At 49.5% G+C, this 20,608-nt stretch overlaps 1 protein-coding gene and 1 long non-coding RNA gene across 2 annotated transcripts in view; both read left to right on the top strand.

Moving 5' to 3' along the window:
* Nucleotides 1-4,713: 4,713 nt before the first annotated feature.
* REXO1 (RNA exonuclease 1 homolog) overlaps nucleotides 4,714-20,608 on the top strand; it is a 42,640-nt gene continuing 26,745 nt past the window's right edge. Inside the window, exons 1-2 of the mRNA XM_075524594.1 lie at nucleotides 4,714-5,085; nucleotides 18,287-20,070. Coding sequence (XP_075380709.1) covers nucleotides 4,893-5,085; nucleotides 18,287-20,070 — 1,977 coding nt within the window. The 5' untranslated portion in view covers nucleotides 4,714-4,892. The remainder of the gene's footprint in view (nucleotides 5,086-18,286; nucleotides 20,071-20,608) is intronic.
* On the top strand, nucleotides 5,805-14,744 carry LOC142420545 (uncharacterized). Its single transcript, XR_012778773.1, has 4 exons — nucleotides 5,805-5,966; nucleotides 10,313-11,065; nucleotides 12,007-12,129; nucleotides 12,664-14,744. It is a non-coding gene; the product is annotated as an uncharacterized LOC142420545 (long non-coding RNA).

Here is a 20,608-nt window from a genome sequence, read left to right as displayed (position 1 = left end):
GGGGACAGCTGGGGACAGGGACGGCGGCAGGTCAGGAGGAGCAGAGCCCATCTGCCCCCGCTCCTTGAGCAGCACAGACGCTGTGAGCATCCCGGTGTGGCCGCGGCTGCGCCCAGACGCCGGCCAGCACTTCCCTGGTGAGAGACGGCGAGCGTGGCATCGCGTCACGGGGAGGAGGGAGCGTGGGTTGCAGCAGGGGCACCCACCACCCTGCGCTGCCGGCTGGGGGGGACGGGGTGGTGGGTGCCCAGTGGTCCCCGAGGTGCCCCTGTGCTGGGTTGGGTCCCGGGAAGGGTGCCTGGGCCTGGCCCCTGCGGGTGGGCAACCGCGGGATGGGCCCACCCAGCTCTGCACTGTGCACGTACGTACGCACACACCCACACACGTGTACGTGCACACACAGATGCGTGTGCCTGCAGAGACGGAAACACGCATTCACGCTTGCACACAGACATCCGAGCACGCGACGACCTGCACGTGCACATGGCGCCCGCTTGCGCGGGCTTGCACACGCGTTCACATCCCCACGCGTGCGCACACGCAGCCGTGCACGCATGTGCGCACACCCCGGCACAGACGTGCGCACACACGTGGATGTGCACACACACCCCTGCACCCCCACGCTGCCCTTTTGGTGCCGCACTCCTCACCCCCCTCGGGTTGCACACGCAAACTCCCACATTCACTACAACCCCCCTGCAAAAGCCAGCGCCGCCCGTGCGTGGCCTCGCTCGCATCCTGCACACCCGCCATGTCCCAAACTGTCCCCAGCGGGGAGAAGCAGCACTGGGGCTGGTGGGTCGCACCAGGGAGATCCATGGGCTGGTTTTCACCTCCTGCAGGTTGGGGATCCCCCAGCTCCCCCGGGCTCTTGCCCCCTTCCCTCCCCTCCTGGCTCACGTCTCTCCCGTCTGCAGGAGCCCTCGGCGGGAGGAGTGCGGGGCCGCGGCCCCCTGCCCCCTGTGAGCTTCCCTTTGTCATCCTATGCCTGAGCGATGCCTGGAGGCTGGGACGGTGAAGGGAGGCCCACGGGCTGCCACAGCCCTGCGGTGACGACGCCTGGACAGCACATGTGGGACCACGCACCCGGGGCCGGGGCCCGAGTCCTGGTGGGCGCTGGGAACACCTTTGGGGAGCTGGAGCATGCCCTTGGGGGGCCAGAAGCACCCTTGGGGGGCTGGGAGCACCCTGGGGACCTGGGAGCACTCTTGGGGGGCTGGAGCATCCTCCCCGAGCTGGCCAATACCCAGTGGGTTGGGGCTGGGCAGCGTGGGACGCAGCGGCCGGGCCATCGCCCCGGGATGTGGATGGGGCTATGGGGTGTCACGGAGCACTCCTGGCCGTGGCGGGGCTGGGGGGCGAGCGGGACGCTGCAGCGGAGCCGGGGAGGAGTCTCCCATGGGGGACGTGGACCATGGTGGGATACATGTGGGGCGGTACCAGGATGGGGTACCAGGAGTACCTGGACGGGTATCACCCCGCGCACCGAATAGCCCATCCTTGCGAAGAGACGACCCTGCGTGAGGACGTTTTAGCAGCCCTGGGGAAGCCTCTCTTCTCCCACCGCCCCGTTTCTGTCTCCAGTTTCGCAAATTCCTGGCTAGCGCCTCGTGCTGGGACAATGGGAAGGTTCCGCGCGGATGCAGGGAAAATCTGTAACCCCCACCGTGGGGAGCAGAAACTTGCCCCGGGAGGTGCTTTTTTACAGTGATGCAAAATAACAAGCAGGGAGCAGAGGTCTGCAAGGCGGGAGGCTTCCACCACACGAGCATCTCCGGCTGGTTTCCTTATTTTTTTGGCTTTTTTTCCCCAAAAAACTCGACTCAATTCACCCAGCAACAGGTTTATGATGGGGTGGGGATCGGCTGCGGAGAGGCAGGGACCCACTCCCTGCAGGAGATGCTTCGCCTGCAGCTGGGCCCGGGCTGGTGGGTTGGGGTAAGGTTTTGGGGACACCCCCTTCCCCCTGGTCACCCCTCATCCAGCTCCAGGGCTGGATCCGGCTTCCTGCCCCGGGGAGCAAACTGGGAGCATGCCCCGTGGCAGGTCTGGAGCCACGTTTCTGGGTCGCATCCTCCATTCGGTCCCTGCTGTGGCGGGGAAGCCCAGCACAGCGTGAGGTCTCCCCGGCACAGGGAGCGGGTCCCCGCTGTCACCCAGCAGCAATAACGGGCTGCGGTGGGGATGAGTGTGGCCCAGATGTGGTGGCATCCCTCTGCCTGGCTCTCCCCGGGGAGGAGAGGGGCAAAAACGCGGAGGGACGTGCGCCAGCGCAGCCCTCGCTCCCGAGGGCATCCCTATGGGATGCCCTCGGGAGCGAGGGCTGCGCTGGCGCACGTCCCTCCGTGCTGCCCATTGTCCCACGTGGGGACCCGAGGTGCTGTGACAACCTTGCCGCGTGCCCGAAACCTGTCCCGAGGTTGTTCCCTTCCTTACCTTAAATTGGGACATTTGGTCGTTGGATGTGAGCCGTGCCAGGAGGCAGAGCGAGCATCAGCCGGGTGTCCCAGGGACCAGCGGCTGGGGAAATGCCCTCGTTTCTCTGCGGAGGGGTTGGGAGCTTTTGGGGGGGAACATGAGGTCGGTTTTGGGGATCCATTAGTTGATCTGGGAGGCTGCGGTGGGAGATTCAGGTCCTTGGCAGGGTTGGATCCACCAGGACGGGTGAATTTGGGGGTCCCTGTTCTCAGAGGGGCTGCCTTGGTGTGTGCAGGGACCCTTGGGACCTTTTCCAGTGCTGCTAACTGGGAGCTGAGTGGGCATCCCAGTTAACTGAGCTGCCCCTTTCCATGTGGGGAAGTGGAAGCGTAGCCAAGATCAGCCTGAATTGATTTCAGGCAGTTTTTCCAGGTCTGGACAGAAAGGGATGGATTATTTTATATTATTTTATTTTATTTTGCCAGCTTGAGAGTCGAGTAAGCACGGGGCGAGAATTGTAAGGAAGGGAAATAACGTTATGCAGCATGTCTGCGCGCACGGTATTTCTACAGAGTCCTCTCTGTTACAGCTGAAGTTATATAGAATAGATTTATCTATATCATAAAAATAAAAATGCTTTTTTGGGGGGGAACGAATAGCTTGCTTTCCTAGCACTTGTGGGAGGCAGGGAGCTGGCTGGCAGGAGCGTGGGTGGGGATGCTCAGCGTGAGCCCTCCCTGGGTACCTTGTAAGGCACCTTGTGTCGGTGGCATGTTTCTGCCGGAGGGAAAGCTGTTGATCTCCTGGTGTTTCCTGCTTTTTAAAAGCTTTGTATCAATTATTCAGGTTTCCCAGGGCCGGCAGCTGCTCACCCCCAGACCTTGGCAGTGCCGGGGCATCGGTCTGCTCGCTCCCCCCTGCACGTTGGCCAGGCATGGTGGTGGGTTCCTCTCCCGACGTTCTCAGCTCCTGGACTCGCTCTGCTGGGACGCCGTGGGGGAGCGATGGGTAGGGAGGAGGCAGGATCATCACGTTGTTGTGGTGCCGTATTTGAAAATAAAGTGGTTTTGGTTTTTTTAAGACTACTATGAAACATGACTTGTGGTCTTTCCCTTGTCCTTCCTTGGGGCCAAGGACGACTCCTCCTTGTGCACCTTTCTCTACATCCTCTAGCTGGCTCCCCGCACTGCCTCAGTGCTTTCCACCCTCTCTCCCATCTCTCCTTTCACAAGCGATGAGGCTTTCCTGCATCCTCCCTTCTCTCCGGACCGGGGCTTCTGGCTACACTTAATGGGATTTCTCCTCCAAGGGCTTGGTTGCTCGCTGTCACCCCAAAACAGCCTCACCTGCTGAAGGTGGAGACTCCCCCCTCCAAAAACTCAAGCTAGGGGCAGCGCCGGGTGATTCCCAGGAGCTGCGGACCCGCTCGCCTGCTTGAACCCCTCCAGGGCCGGCCCCGACTCGGCACAGACAAATGGCCCTTACCATGTGCCTCAGTTTCCCCGCCGGTAAATACGGGTGTGACGATTGCCTGGGGAAAGGAGGGAGGGCCAGGTCCTCATGGCGGGGGGCAGCGCAGAGTGAGTTTGCTCCTCTGCATGGCCTCTGGTGAGTTATTTCTGCCTCAGGTCCCTCTACCAAAACGTGGCTGGTATTCTCCCGCTTTCCAGAAGGCCGACGCTGTGCTGGGGGCCGTGGGCCATGCTGGGGGTGGTGGGCCGCAGCACAAGGAGCCTGGGGCCGTCCCTCTGGCCACAGCAGGAGCGATCTGGAGGTGTTCGGGTGGAGCAGAGGTGGCCCAGCCCGGTGTGAGGCAGCAGGACAGGGCCGCAGCATTGGGGCCTGCACCCTCCTTCCCCAGCCTCTCCCCCTCACTCTGTGGGGTTCTGGGGGGGAGCTGGTCCACCAGTGTACCCAAAACCAGCTGAACCTGGAGATATTCTCAACGGCATCTCCTCGAAGTGGTCATACGCCAGTTGTGGCTCCAGGAGCGCAGTGGGTGACTTGTCACGCTTGTGCAGGGTTTGTTCCCCTGCGGCCGTGGGGGCCCCGGACACCCCAGGCCCCTTCCTGAGGGAGAGACCCGTGCTCCCACGCCTGCAGCCGCCGGGCAGCCGCCAGGAAGGCCCCAGCACCCCAAGGGAGGCGGCTGAGGGAAGCGGAGGAGCGGGGCGGCGGCCGGCGGGCCGAGCTCGCCTCAGCGCGGGCGCCTCCCTCCGACCGCCATTTTCCTCGCACTCCCGCCCTCTCCCTGCGCCCCGCCCCCGCCCCGCGCTCCGCTCAGGCGCGCCGCGGGCAGCCCTGTGCGGGCAGCGGCGTCGCGGGGGCCTCGCCGCCGGGCCTGGCGGTTCCAAGATGGCGGCGGGGCCGGCGCCGGCGGTGTGAGGCGGGAGCGCGTCGCCGCCGCCCGTGCCTCCTCTCCCCTCCCCGGGCCCCCGCGTCCCGGCCCCGCTCCCCGCCCCGCAGCCGGCGGGATGCTGAGATCCACCGGCTACTTCCGCGGCATCGACTGCCCCTTCCTCAGCGCCGGGGGGCCGGGGCCGGGCGGGGGCCCGCCCTGCCGCCGGCCCTACTGCCACTTCCGGCACCCCCCGGTGGCGGCGGCGGCGGCGCGGTGCGGAGCCTCCGGCGGCCCCGGCGCGGGGGTCGCGCTCGGCCACGGCGCAGGTACGGCCCCGGCCCGGCCCGGCGGGTCGCGGTACCTCCTTCCCCTTCCCCCGTCTCTCTCCCTCTCCGGGGTGTGGCTGTTCCTCGCCCTGCCGCCCCCAGCAGCAGCATCATGGCCTCCCCCTGGCAAGGACAGGCCCGTGCCCTTCCTCTTTCTCACGCCTGCCCACCCTTCAGGGCCTGAATCTGCCTCTGACTCCTCTAAACCCCACCTGCGCCCAGGGCTCAGGTGTTCCCCCCCCAAGCCTCTCTCGAGTGGGATGTCCCCATGGGGGTCTGTCAGCATCACCCAGGCAGGGCAGGTGGGTCCCTCTCGCCCCTGAGCTCTTGTGTCTGCCGGTGCTCAGCCCTGCCCGGGCTCTGGGCCCTTGGTTGTCACCTCTTGTTGCCTCCGAAGGAGGGCCTGAAGGGCCTTTTCTGCCCCACCGGGTGAGAGAGAGATGGGTGTCTCCTCCTCGTCGTCGTCAGTTGGATCCCATAGTTGCTGTCTGACACAGAGGTGGTGGGGAGCAGCTTTCCAAAATGTCCGATTGCCTGAGGACAGGCTGTCTCTCGTCACCGGGATGGAGGCTGCAGAAGGGCAGCTCTGTTCTGATCCCTTTCTTTGTCCCTCCAGGCACCCCAGCTCACGTGGCAATGAGATGTCAGGGCAGTCTTTCCAACCTCTGCTAAGAGTTGCTGTGCCATCACAACCCTTCAGGAGGTGCATGGGTTTTGGGAGCTGGAGGTGATGTGTTCTCTAGTCCAGTGCTGCAAGGCAGGTCCTGCTGGCGGGGTGACGTGGGGGAGCTGCTGTGAGCCAGGCCCCCTCCCAATGAGGGACTTGAGGGGCATGGAGTGCTGCCAGGTTTCTCAAATGAAGCTTCGCTACAAAAAAGATAGTGAGCTATTGTTCTCCTCCATTCTTCCAGCAACTCTTGTCGTTTTACATGTTATTTGCTGATCTGCTTATTTTATTTGGAGAGAAAAGCCTTCATTCTTCTCCCTAGTAGATTGCTGCTTGCTTTCTTTTTGTTAAAGCTTTGTTATTTCAGTTAGGTATGCTTACTAGTATGTGTGGTCTCTAACAACCTGAAGCAGAAGTTGTCAAAATAAAGCACAACTTGTCATGTTTTTTTTGTGCTTGCTTAACTTTGGGTTATTCACAAGTTTGGAAGATGATTAATTTTTCATGTCTCCTGGTTACCAGGTCAACTTACCACAACTATGGTTTAGTTTAAAATAAGGGAAGTATACTCAGGGCTGTCACAGGCAGACAGATACCATATTAGAAAGACAAAAGTTTTTGCCTCTTTCAGTGTTCTTTTGAATTTGAAAAGCTCCCTAGAACCCTGTAGGATGGTCCTCTAGATGCTTGATATTATAATTAACTTTCAGTGTACTATTCCTGTTTGTCTTTAAGTATCTGTAGAGTATCGGTTTTGGAACTAGATTTGCTTATTTTGGTCTGCCACCTGAAACAGATGCTGCTGTACTAAATAAATGCTGGTGCTGGTTTTGATTTTCAAAATGGGGAAGTGAAAGTTGGTCTTTAGTAAAACCTCCTGGTGCACCTGGAAAGTGTGTGCAGCTTCTAATACTGGCTGAAAAGTGTTAACGTAAGAGCAGAGTGTGAATGACAAGAAAGAAATGATCCTAGTGCTAATCTTGTTAGGCCTGGCTTGGATGTGGTAGTGACCCAGGAGAGAAAGCTTGTGTTTTGCGGAGTCAGAGCGGTTTACTTACTGTATTATGGCTCTTAGAGAAGCTCTGGCTTTTGTAAAACAACAGGTATAAGCATGGGTCTAGTCTTCCTAGGTGAAGTGTCTGCCGCTTGCAAAAGAAGCGGGATCCTGAGGCTTAACTTCCAGCCCGCTGTCTCCCGCTCCCCTCAGCCGGTTCAGTGTGCGCTCCTGCCCTCTTTCCCAAGCTGTTGGCATCTAACGCATGGCACGGCTGTCATAACCAAGGATCTGTAAATTCTGCCTCAGCTTAGTGTTGGGCTTCAGCCATTTTTTCTATGTTGATTTCGATTGAGAAATGGACAATGAGTGATGAACCTGCTGCGAAATGCTGTCTTTAGAAAGGACTTCAGCGGGGTTGTGTAAAGTGCCTGATTTCTGTAGGAGCAGAAGACACTTTTGCAGTTATTTTTTAAGCAGTGCTATGGCTTAGCTTCACCTGAAGGGTTCAGTTTGAAGGGCTCCTGTCTTTTCCTTTGTCTGAAGCTCATCTAGTCTGGAAGGACGTATTTAAGATTTACACTAGAGGGTGTAGTAGTTTAGCTAGCAACCAAGAAACCATCTTCTTGAAAGCAGCTTCTCCATCCAACATAAGTGAAACTGCCTGTCTTGTTTTAAAGTAGCCTTATAACAGCGCACTTGGGCATATTTGACCTATTTAATCACGTCACTCGATAAATAAGCTTTAAAAGCATAATTTTTTTGCCAGAGCAGGTGGGTATCTACACCAAGAGCTACGGTGCAGATCTGTATTTTCTGGGATAGTGCCTAGAAAAAAGGATAACATCTAAAGAACCAGCCTGCTAAGCGTATTGATTCAAGGCTGGTGTTGACTTTGATGTTTGAGGATCACCGTAGGACTGGCAGTAGCCCCAAAACTCTTAGCAGATCTTCTGTAGCCTTGAAAATAGCTTTTGAAAACAGAGGAGTGGAGCTGGTCTTGCCAGGCTGTGGTGGGAGGAGGCTATGGACATGTGCCAGATGGAGCAGAGAAGAGGCGAAAAGAGGAATTAGTGGGATGTAGCACTGTTCCCTTTTTCTTTGCCCTTCTCACCGTTCTGAACTTCCTGAAGAGCATAGTGTTCAGATGTTTGTAATATATGATCCTTATTTTTCATACAGTGTGCTTACAGTCCCAACCACTGGGAGATAGTGCTGAAGAGGCCTCCGTGCCTGTTAGGAGATCAGCAGCAGCAGGACGACTGAGTTTTCGCCCGTCTGCTGCTGTTTGTATGTAGCAGACGTTCCCTTTTCTTCCCCTCTGAAAGCAGCTCAGTAAATACAAACTTGTTGGGTGAGGAGGGAACCAGCGTGATGCGTCTGGTCCGTAGGGCACGTTTGAACTGGGTTCTGAAACGTATGATACTTCATATGCAAAATCTATTCCAGTGTCTTTACTGCAAGTATCTGCCTGTGTGGTAAAAGAGCGTGGCTACCTGGAGGCTTGTGGAAATTCAGGGCTGGCTGAAAGCTGAGGAAGGTGCTGGGGCGGTAGCACGCACCGATGTGGTATTTCCATGGCAGTGTTGGTGGGCTGAGAAATGGGACGCGAGCCTGTGCAGGACTGGGAATCTGGAGATTGCAAATTCTAATCCTGACTTGGCTGAAGTGCTTTTTCCATCTACAAAATGACTAAACCCCACCTGCTTCAGAGCAGGATGAAAAGATTATTGAATGTGTGTGAAGTGCTTTGAAAGCGTGCTGTGTAAGTAGGAGGGAAGAACTGCCTTCAGTCCTAAAAGCGTCTCTTCAAGAGCTGTAGAGGAGAAAAATAAGTCTCTTTAAAGTCTAGGTCCCGAGTATGCTGAAAGACATAAAAGGAGCATAATACATCTCTTCATAAATATCTTAAGGAAACCAGCTCTTTGGTTTGCTGGGTTTGATAGCAGCTGTCAGGAGTTGCTTAAGAGGTGGATGTTTTTTGAACCCAGAGCAGAAAGCTGCGTCCAGGTCTGGGGGTCTGAGTTCCTCTTTGTCTACTCTGGTCCTTGTGTTAGCATGAGATGGGAAGAGCAAGGCTTTCAGCACCCTGCCTTGAAATACTTTATTCTAGGGTGGTGTGTACTGGCAATTGCTTGGCAGTTTTCTGGTATGGTCCAAAGCTTGTGGAGCGTTTTTCTTGCCGTGTGGATTTTCTATTTGGATGGGCAAGATTAGATCTAGATTGCATCTTTGAAAGGTGACTGGATGGGTTTGTGTGGTACCATGCAGCGACTGAGTTTTTCACCTCTGCGTGGTTTATGCTACCCAGCCCACAAGTAAGCCGCTGTAACACCGTTTGGCTCCTGTTTGCCCAGGTCAGGTGCGGAGAAATCCTTGGGCTTATCTCCCCAGCTTTAACTCTGCTGATCCTGTCACTGATGCAGGAAGGCACTTCACCTCTCCCTTCTTCATAGTCTTCAGCTGAAAAGCAGCCGCATGGGATGGCTGTGACTTGTATATAAAATGCTGTGCAAAATGATACTTAGTAAAACCTAAAGTGACTCTTTAAATGTTAAAACCCAAGTTTACTCATCTTCAGCCCATGCATCACCATAGGATCGAGGCCGTTGTCTTCTTCACCTGTCAGCACATTGCTGAGGGGCTGCGCATTAAACTCGGCACTGTCTGGGATTGCCTTTGTATTACTTATATTGCAGTGCAGGTTCACGCCGTGTGTAGAAAGGATGAAAAAAAAGTCTTTAACAGATGCGTTTTCCTTCCTGTAGTTGATGATGTGCAAGATCAGCTTCTTGTAGGAAAGAGCTTTTATTATTGCATTTGCTACAGGGAAATTGAATGAGCAGAAATGGAAACTTATAAACTGCCTTCGGTATTTCTTCACTGAGAGAGGAAATCGGGTGGTTCGGTGTCGGGTGCTCTACTCCATGAACTGCGTGGGGGGGCATTGCTAAGACTCCCCCCCCCGCCCCAGTCTGTGTTTAGGACAGTAATTACCAAAATGTCACCGGCAGATGGTTTTTTTTATCTGAGTTTTGAAATGAAGAATAGAAAACTCACTTGACGGTAAGGTCAGGACATGTCTTTTCATGTAAATCAATGTCATGGCTTTCCAGCGATGAGGGATTTCTTGTCATTTAACTAAATTGTCAGTTATGGCAGTTTTCCTGTGGGTGGGCAGGTGCAGCTGCTTTATGTGTCGGGATTTCAGTGTGGGCTGGCAGGGCACTTCCGATTTTTGGTCTTTCTGCAAGTGGTAGTGTGGCTGTGGGGAGAGCTGGCCCTCAGCTTGCATGCGGCTCTTCCTTGCTCCAGTTACAGACATGTGAAAAGCAGGAGGTGGGAGCAAATCTTCTCTGTCAAGCCGGAAGGATTTTGAAAGCTAAAGGTGCAGCAACCTGCTTGGGTGTCAGAGGCACTAGCCTTGTGGTGGCATTTGTGAGCTCCCCGGGCTCCCCTCTGCCCACCACAGGAGCCCTTTGTCTGCTCTTACAGGGTTTCTCTCTCCAGTGTGGAATATCTTACCTGACATTTAAACGCTTCCTCTGATTTTTTTTTCCCTCTAGTCAAACACCACAGTGCTGTGTTAGCGCTGGAGAAGTGGAAAGCACAATTCCCTAGTCCAGGGTTTCCCAAACCACTTTTCCCGGGCTGCCCTGTGCTGGGCGAGGCGAGTCGGAGGCGCCGGGGCGGCGTGTCAGCTCACGTAATACCGGAGAGGCAGCAGCGCTGGGCTGCAGGCAGGCACGCACCGACAGGCAGGGCCAGGTCGTCTCCCTGCCCTGCAGCCTCCTTCCCCGCTGGGACTGAGCGTGGGCTGCGGGGCTGGAGAAGTGGAGTGGTGTTGGGCTCCGGCTGGGGAGCACGCTGCTGAGGGGACCCGGCAGGACGAGGGGATCGCTGAGCATGACCCTGGGGATCGCTGTGTGGGAAACCTCTGTGCTTGCCAACTTGTGTTGCTCAAATCAAATAAAAAGCAACGTGTACGGTTGGGGAGTGGGGAAAGTAAGATGTCAAAAAATCCCCCAAGATGATGGTAGTAGCACTAGGAAAGAAGAAAACAGTCAAAAAGCCCCTACAGACACTCGAGTAAAACCCAGTCCGACTTGGGAGTAAATGAGGGTGAAGGCGGGACTTTGGGTTGGTAAGTCCTGCCCTAATTATCTCTGCAGCTCAGAAAGTGCTGTGTCAGCACATGGTCAGTGGTATTGTGCCATAAGCCTTTGCCGGAGTGTCTTAGCAGTACCAAGCAGATATTAAAAGCCTCAAGTACAGCATGAACAAATATCTGCAATATTTATTAACCGCGGGGAACTCAGGTAATTCTTTGAAATTTTTGGCTTACTGTGGAGTGAACTTGTGTTTTTGTGTGGGTTGCAGTACATGAAGAAGCAGCTGTGAGAGAAGTGCCTTCTCCAGAGAGGCTTTCACGTGTTAGCCATTCATTTAACGTGAGACTTTGGTCCTCAGGGTTGCATCTGCCTCTGAAATACACGGACTGTGCAGAAAGCTCAGCTCTGCTTTGGAGGGTTTAGTCACACGAGGATTTTCATTTCTCTGTGAGATCTAGCCTTTTTATTAAAGAGAGGATCTGTGCTGAGAATCGGGGACTGCGTTAGGTTAGCTGCTTAAAAGAGTCTGTGGAGCTGCAGGTGTCCGAGTTGTAAAAGAACTGCAAAGTATTAATTCCAGCTTTTGAGTTATCTAAAGCTGGACAGGTTTTAAAACCAGTTTAAGTTTTGGTTTTAGTCCTTCATAAGTCACAGCTGAAGTTTTAAAATGTAATATAGCATGAAAGGTACTTTTCTTTAGTTTTTAACTTTGTTTTTCAAAGTGCCCAGTTGTGACTGTATTGAAATACTGTTGGTTTTTGTTCTTAAATGGGAATTTTTCACCCAAAATAGTTAAAGAAATAAAACAGGTGTTGAGAAGATAACTTATCTTGAGCAAGCCAGAGGAAGGCTGGAAAATTAAGGGACTGGTGGGTCAGGAGTAGTGCTACTGCTTTTGACCATGCTGGTCAAAGTAAGTTTTCAAGGCGGAGTTGAACAGAGAGAAAAGAAGACACCAGAATACTTGAAATATTTATTTTTTTTCTTCTGCTTCTTTGAAAAGAAGACTTGCTCTACTAATTAAGTTTTGGAGTAGATCCTTAGTTTTACCTAGCACTTGTACAGGACATGGAAATGTTTTCTGGTCTGTCTTTTTCTCGGAAACAGAAAAAATAAGTCTCCGTTAATTTTTTTTTTTCCCCAAACAGAATTTCAACTTTTCTTGTATATTGAGGAATAACTTTAAAGCTAAAATGAGAGAGGGAATGGAAAGATCTCCAAAGAATCCAAACATTGAATATCCAGATTAATGTATCATCGATTTTAAAACGGTGAGACACCTTCTAGCCTGTGTGATGACAGGCTGTGGGGTCGGGGTAGCAGCCTGGGGAGCAATCGTGATATTTGGGGTGCCAACCTTTGCTTCTGCCCCTCTCCTGGCAAATACACCAGTTATGTTTCTCGCGTTCCTTCCTAGGTTATGGGAGAAATGTATCGATGGTGTGATTTCCCCTTAGGAAAACATTACATTTCTCACAGACCTTGACATGCCTCTAATGCTCTTTGCCTACTGCTGTTGTTTTAGCACTGGAGCGGGTGGGACTGTAAATCACTGTGGCAATGGAGGAATTTAAATGATGGCTTTTGCATGGGCCAGACCGTCTTGTTCTGGCTTTTGTATCCTTGGATTTAACTAGTGTTGTTGTGTCAAACAGTGGCGGTCCCAGCTGTCCTCCAGGACTGCCTGTGAGGCTATCAAGAGGGTGAAGCTACCATACTTAGTAGGCTTGAGGACCTTTTAGATGCCTCTTCTGCTGCGCCAGAGGCAAAACTGCACAAAATTGTGTTTTCTTGAATAAAATTAGGAGGTGTGTACTGTTTCCCTGGATGTTGCTGTCTGAGCTGCTTTGAAGGGTGTGCCCTAACGTCCTCCTGTCAAAGTGAGTTTCCTACCCGAGTCAGTCGTTCCCTGATAACGCTGCCTGCTCGGGAGTGACACGGCCCACGTTGGAGCGGCTCCCTTGCTGGATTGAACCCACTCGAGCAGGTCCATGTCTCCTCTCCGGCCACAGTGTGTCGGCAGTCTCCCGCGGCTGAGCTGAGAAAACAGCTTATGGCTTGTACGAGGATGATGTTTGGCTGCTCTTGTCCCTTGGCGTGATCCACCCCTCCTCATGGTGGTTGTGACACCCTCCGGTGACCCCCCTCGTCAACCAGTTCGGCCCACCGAAACGGTCCTTCAGTGGCACTGAGCACTTATGTTGGCTGACAACATCTGGTGAAACCATACCCTGAACTTAAACCGGCTTTGTCACAGCAGGTTTAAAAATACCGCAGTGTGATGGATGACTGTTCAAACTTTTTTCAGCCTTGCTAATATAAGACTTTCTTTTCTCGTATTTGCTTCCTTTTTTCCACTAAAGAAATGACCGTGTTGGTTCATGATGTGCGTCAAATACCTCTCATGGAATAACAAATGCAAGGAGTGGGGTGCATAAGGAGAGGCCAGCTTGGACTAGACCTCTCAAACCTTGCTTCCCTTATGTTCTTAGACCAGCACAAGGACTAGGGTTATATTTCAAGTGGAAGAAATGTTTCTCTTACCTGCCCTCCTAACCCATTTACTCTGGATAATTATTTGAAATGTACTATTTTAAATCTCAGTGTTAATTATTTCCAGGTGGTTGGATATTATTGTTAAATTAATTGTTGGAAATTTGCTTTGGGTACTCGCAAATGAGGTCTTCGCCAAAACCTGCCATTTCTTTTGCACTGTTTAATTCTGAAGAGTAGCAAAACTCAGCCTGCTGGTAAAGCCTTTTTGAAACATTTTGTTCTTGAGAAACCACTGTCTCTTCTGTGAAGCATTAAATGAAAAGCTTAAAATAATTTTCCAATGGTGATAATTTTTCTGTAATCGCAGAGGTTGTCCATTTGCTAAGTACTGGCACTGTAAACACAGGCAAGCTGTTAAGCTAACAAAGCTGTTCTGATGACGTTAAAATAAAAGTCTTTTTTTTTTTTTCTTTTTTGCTTTTTTTCTCCTCCAAAGAGGCCTCCCAACAGCTTTCACCTTCCTCATCTCCCGGTGAATGCACCTTTTGTTGCCAGCTCCAGGTGACCCAGGAAAATGGGTGACTTCAGCAGCGGTGGGTCTTGAAAAGGTTTGCTGTCTTTTGGCCTGTGCTGGTCCCTCTGCAGCTTGGCCAGCAAACCCTTCCGTTTTGAGATCCAAATTGCCGCAAATTTGGAAGTTTCTAATTTTTGTCTCCCTTTTGTTTAGCAGCAGCTGCTGCTGCTTAGCAGCTCTGTGTTATATCTGGAAGAAAGGTAGTTGTCATCCATGCCCCACATGCATGCAAGAGCTTGACTCCTCTTCTGAAACCTGCAGGTTTACAACGACTGGTACCCATCGTACGTTTGGGCTTTTCTGTATCTAAAGCATCTGAAGTATGTGTTCTGGTAGGGTGCTTGGGAGAAAAAAAAAAAAAAAAGACATCTTTTTCTCCAGAATGATTCACTGTAAAATAAGTTTTAACATCAAACAGGTGACCTTGTACTCCCATTATTCATTTAATGTCAGCCTTTGTTTACTGCCTTTGCCTGTTGCACAAACTAGAAGGACCAGTGTACAGCAAGGAGTCGCTAGTTTATAGAAGCTCTGTAATAAAACAGCTCCACCTCAGAACTGAGGCCTCGTTTCCCAGAACTAACATGACTGTAACCAGAAAAAAAAAACCCAATCAACCTTGGTTTTTTGGAAGAATCTTGTTTTACACTTCTGTGTACTCTGTGCTGAAATGGCTGATTTAAGTGCAGTTCATTTTGGTATATTCTAAAGTAGTTCTAGGTTAAATGAATTGTTTGCTGAGGTCCTATGTAAATTATTAATAACTTGTTTTGTATAGTGTTGATGTTAACTTCACCTTTTTGTGTCTCAGAAGGACTATTTCATATGTCTGAGGTGCGAACTATTTTAATAAAGTAATGTATTTTAAAGAGTGTCCTGATAGCAGTTGAGTTCACAATCCTATAAGGAGTTGTCATCTCAAGTCTCATTATCTCGTGATTCTCAGAGGACAGTGCAGACTCTCAATTTTACATCCATCCAAAAAGAGTTATTTCACTACGTGGTACCTCTCACTTACTCATTTTGCTTCAGCAGAAATACTGCAGACATCTTGTATGAATAGCAAACAGAATAGCAAAACCAGTGTAGTTCATCTTGTAGTAATCTTTCTTTTCACCATGGCTATTCATATTAGTGTTTGAAATGGAGAGGAATAAATGCAAAAGCTGAAAAAGACTGCGTTGAATCTTGTATCCAGGTTGTAAGAAGGGGTGTGTGGGTGTAGCTGGGTGCCTGCCTATGTGGGACTGGGCTCAGTTGCCCAGAGATCCTTTCCTCTCCTGGGTTCTTAGGAGCATAATCGGGCATCTGAAAAGGTGGCCTGATTTCAGATAGCATATTTAATTTCTCATGACTTTGGGGACTTGTGTGCATATGGCTCCCCATATATATATATATATTTATATATGTGCGTGCATATACACAAAACCAAAGAGGTATTGTATTGTTTTCTGCTTGTATTTCCGCTACATTATCTGCAAATGCATCATGGCCAAAGGTGACAGTCCTGATTAATATCGTGGAGCCCCCTCAGACAAGTGTCTTTCATGGAAAAGGTAGCCTTTGATCAGCAGCGCTTGGGTGATCCATCAGGCCTCCTACACACCTACAAAAGAGCTCTTCCATGACGATATCTCAAAGCCTGCTGGCATTCTCAGAGATTATAATGTATTTTTACATCTGGTCATTCCATTGAAAGACAATGTGCAAGTTAGTTTTATGCTGTAGATGAACAGCAGAGAATCAGGCACCAGGTCTGTGCTTAGGTTGTCTTCTACTTTCTCTGTGTCCTGATATATTTAAAATAGTTTGCTTTTTAAAATAGTTTGCTTTTCTGCGTGGACAAGATGTCTTTTGAGTAGTTTGGTGGGTTGTTTTGTTTTGTTTTGTTGTGGGTTTTGTTTGGTGTGGCAGGGTTGGTTTTTTTTTTATTTTGGCAAGTCTTTAGATCCAGAGGTTTTTTTTTTTTATTTTGGCAAGTCTTTAGATCCAGACTCTGTGTTCTCGCCTCTGTTTGTTTATAGGCCACCTAATACTTATCTCTGCACAAATTACCAGGCTTTCAGCTGTTCCCTTAATAATGCTTGTGCTAAATTTTAGGTCTCCATCTTGAGTTAGAGGGTAATAGCTGACTCCTCCTGACTTCACTGCACTGGTCTTCTCTACCACTATGGAGCTGACGTTTCGCAAAGTGGTGAGAAATGAGGTGGTGGGTATGGAGGGCACTCTGTTCTTTATCAGCTGTTAGGCTAATATTTATACCTAATTATTTTGATAATCTGTTTATATATACTAGCCTTGATGATGATTTTTGCATCTAGGTTTGTTCCTGTTTTTTCCTAGTTATCTGCGTTTCTTCGTGGTTTCTTTTTCTAATGAGGCTCTGGATATCAGTCTGTCTGGTGTACGCCATCCACTGAGATGCTCTGGTTTGCTACCTTCTCCCTCCCTCTCTCCCCCAGGGTGTGAGCTGTGCTGGACGTTGTAATGGGGAAGCACAGACGCTAGTTTTGGAAATGCTCTTTGTGTCTTGTTTGTAAAGCGCTTTGCAATAGGTGGAGGGGGAGCTAGTTATAGAAATATATCTCCTTGTTCCTTTTCCCCACGTTTCTGGTCCTGAGCACAGCTCAGACTGTTCTTTGGAAGATGGTGACATCATGCTGCGATTGCCCAGAGTCCCTGCTCAATCAGGAGCTAATTGGTTTGGAAAAAAACTTTGCAAACCCAAGGGGGTAAAAAGTGTTTTATGAAACCACCGCCTTTATTTTAACCCAGTCTCCATTATTCTGCTTGCTTGGAGGCTAGTTCTGCCAACTGCTAGACAGGTTCTTTTCTTATTACCAAAGGGAGCTGTGCGTTCATGGATCCTCTCCAAAAAATAAAAAACCCAAGGAAAAACTCAGTCTTGTGAGAATAGTAAAAACGACTCCTGTAAACACTGTTTGTTTCTGGCTCTTCGAAGAAATTCTCTCATCCCTGTTAGACCTGAGAGGTTGGGTTTTTTCCTGTCTTTTATCTCTCTGCTTATTGTTTTGTCTTCTACACATTCATCTTGGAAAGCCAGTTTTACTACTATCATTCTAGGAAAGAACAAAAAGTTCCTCTGGAATAGCAGCATCCAGAGACACTATGATAAAACAAGGATGGAAAACTGTTCAAAGTAAAAAAGCAGCCATTAACTTACCTGTAGCTTCTGTTAGCTTGCTAAATGCAGTCAACTTTTTTGCTGGGTTCCTCTATTACTAGTCTAATTTTTCAAGGTGAAGTTGTTTTCCTGCCTGTTCCTTGGCAAGCAGGGTGCCTGTCACTCTGCACACGCGTGCGAATGATGTCCTTTTCCCTTCCTTTTCACCATGAGTGGGAAAGGTAGGTGGGAGATTTTGGAACACCGTGGCAGAAAGTGGAGAGCGTTTATACTTGTGACAACTGCTCCCATGTCCTTTTCAAGATGAATATTACAAGATGAGCTTTACTGGACCCTCCAGTTGTAAGCTGTCCCTTGGATGGGTTGCTTTAGCATTTCCATATTGTTCCATAGGGTGGACCGTCACTCACCAAAAGCTCTCCTGTAGAGCTGTGGTCAGAAGAGCCATGCAGCGTGGTCACACCGTATCCTCTGTTTGTAGTCGTAGAAATGCCTGTGTAAGAGAGGCCACCTAAGGGACTTGTCTGAAAAGACAAATGTCAGAAAAGAGAAATGTTGTGGGTGTTTAATGTTCCTGTCTTGGTGGTTGTTCTGTGTGCTTGCGTTGTGTTGCCTTTGGACCTGTAGTTTTTTTATATTGGCAGCACTCGGTTTGTCAGTCCAAATAAGACTGGTTTTCCTGCAGCTGCTGTGAGAAATACTGAGCTTTGAGGAATATTGGAGGCTTTCAGTGGGCTGTAGGCATTGGCATCAATAAATGAGAACCTAATCCACAGTTTTCGTACTGGAATCCTCTTTCCTCCCTTGGTCGCTTCATTGAATTAAGCAGATAATTCTGCGCATACTCAGCTCCTCTTGGTCCTAATACAGTGATTATTCTTTGGTGCCCCAAAGACTCTTTAATTTATAGAGCTTTTCCATGAGTAATAAAAGCACTTTGTTAATAGATCTTTAGTCCTTAAGACCCAGGAACAGTTTGTAAAATTAGTCTAGCCACACACCTGCCGCTGGCCAGAGAATGTCACTGGTGGCTTTCAGTATCAAACGTCTACTCTGTGGTGGCAAGAACATGGCTTTTGGTAGTGTCTTTCAGTATTGGGTTTTGATGAGAGCAGACCTTAAAAAGACCTTTTTACCTTTTTTTAAATTTTACTTCAAAGAAAATTTTACATAAATTGCTGGCAGTAAATTATTTTTTCCTTCTCTTTTACAGAACGAGGCTATGATCCCTACAATCCAGAGCTTCCGAGGCCCTCGCTGGAGGCAGAGGATGGTGCGCTGGCTGACATTACAGATGTGACGCCCGGTATTCTGGAGCTGGAGCTGGTCAACAAGGCCATTGAGGCAGTCAAAAATGAAGTTGAGAGAGAGCAGAAAAAGTATGAGGAGCTGCTAGAAACGACAAAGGAGTTCAGTGCTTCAGAGGCATCCTCGCTCATTTCGAATACACCCGTGTCAGCTGCTGGGACACAAAATGATTCATTTACCTCCTTAGAATATAATCCAAGTAGCTACAACTTTAATAATAACTCAGACTACAACCCTACTCCTCTCGCTGCTGCTAGCCGGTCAAGTAAATACACTTTGGATACTTCCCGATCTAAAGGTAGCTCACTGGAATATGTTCCCAAGGCTGTAGTACAGAATAAAAAATACAGTAGTACTGTCACTAACAATAAATATGTGATTGATGACTCTAAGCCTTCTACAGACTTGGAATATGACCCACTTTCAAATTACTCAGCCAGGCTTTTGAGCAAAGCCACAACAAAGGAGCCAAAGGGGTCTAAAAGGGGTAGGGTGTCTAGTTATGAGGAATCTTATTCTCCATCGCGAAAGAAGCTCTGTGAAGTACCCGATGACTATGAAGTGTATGCCAGGTTCTCTTCCTCTGAAGATGAGGCTGATGTGGAATATAAGCCAACTTCTGTTAGTTCACAATCAAAAGCTGGTTCTGAAAGTGAATCAAATGACGGGTTATCCAACAAAGAGCAGAGCACCAAACTGGATGACTTTGCTTCCCAGGATAGCAAAGAAGGGGCAACACAATATGGTGTGGAAGACCTTCCAAGTTCACAGAAAAATTTTGCCAAAAACTTACCAGACAAGAATGCAAAAGCAGCAAAATTGTGTTCTGGTAAGAGTGACCAGGAAATTGAAAATAAAAACAAAGACTCAAAAGACAAAACAAAAAGGAAGAAATCAGATGTTAGTAAAACACCTGGCCTCAGTGAGGTTGGTAAGAAGGAGAAAAGTAAAAATACAGAAAAAGACAAAGTGTTGAAGAAAGAAGAAAAATTAAAAACCAGGAACGAAGAGAAAAACTGCAAAGATAAAAGTGTCAAAGTGAAAACTGATGGGAATTTAAAGAAACCTGAAAAACAAAAGTCAGAAAAAGTGGATGGGCTTAAGAAAGAAAAATCCAAGTCCACCAGCAGTAGTTCAGGGAAAAGCAAGAGTGAGGGTGTTATCAAAGGCTCTAGTACGGAGAAGCTGGGGAGCAGCAAGAAAGACCCCAAGCTGAAAACAGCTGATGTGAAAAATGGTAAGGAAGCCTGTGATCGTAAAAACAAAGAGAAGGGGGCCAAGACTCCAGCAGTGGAGCGAAAGAAAGAAAAGATCAGTTCTACAGAAAAAGGAGATCCAAAGAAAGGTCGGAAGCAGCAGAGTTTGAGTCATGTTGACCTGTTCGGTGATGAGAGTGGAGATGACGATGACAAAGGCCGGCCTTTGCCATCCACGTTACTTGACGTGAGCTCAGACTCGGATGGCGAGGACTGTGGTTCAGACTCTGAGAGTGAAAATGAAGGGACAAAGAAAGTGAAGCGCTCTAAATTGTCAAAGTCGTCGTCGTCTTCCTCGACATCTGATGACATTGATTATTCCATCCTTGAGAAAGACTTGGACTTTGAGTCAGATCCAATGGAAGAGTGTCTCAGGATTTTTAATGAATCTACGGATGTGAAAACTGAAGACAAGGGAAGGCTGGGGAAACAGGTAATGCTGGTTTGGGTTGGTTGGTTCTCTCGCATCTAAATGTGAAAGGATTCTGGTTTGGTTTAGTGGTGTTGCTTATTTCAAGTAGCTGAAGAGGGCTACAGAGGGACACTCCATATGTTGGAAGAATCTCATCCTTGTCATGACTGAGTGCTTTGAAGAGTTTGCACCTGAATTTACCTGCTGGATTGAAAGCTGCTGTGAAATGTAAGGATTCAATTACCTTTTGTGTGGAAGGCCTTTAGCTTTCAAGGGTATCAGTTACTTCTGTCTCCATCTGTTGTTTCACAAATGGAGTTCGTTACCTGGTGTGCAACACCCAATATGCACACAGAGCTGAGATATCAGTTTATTTCAAGTTTTGTGCAAGACCGGGTGCTAGGTGGTAGATCCACAAAGCTAGCACCCCGCTCGTTCATGCAGGTACAATATTTATCCAGTCTAGTTATACATATGCATAAGTAATTATGCAAAGTCGTTTTCTATTGATCTACATTTTCTTGTCTCAATCTTAAAGCTACAGTGCTACTTTAATATC

The sequence above is a fragment of the Mycteria americana genome, chromosome 24 (genome assembly GCF_035582795.1).
Source record: "Mycteria americana isolate JAX WOST 10 ecotype Jacksonville Zoo and Gardens chromosome 24, USCA_MyAme_1.0, whole genome shotgun sequence".
NCBI lineage: Eukaryota > Metazoa > Chordata > Aves > Ciconiiformes > Ciconiidae > Mycteria > Mycteria americana.
Note: the sequence above shows the minus strand (reverse complement) of the source record. Positions and strands in the feature narration are given on the sequence as shown.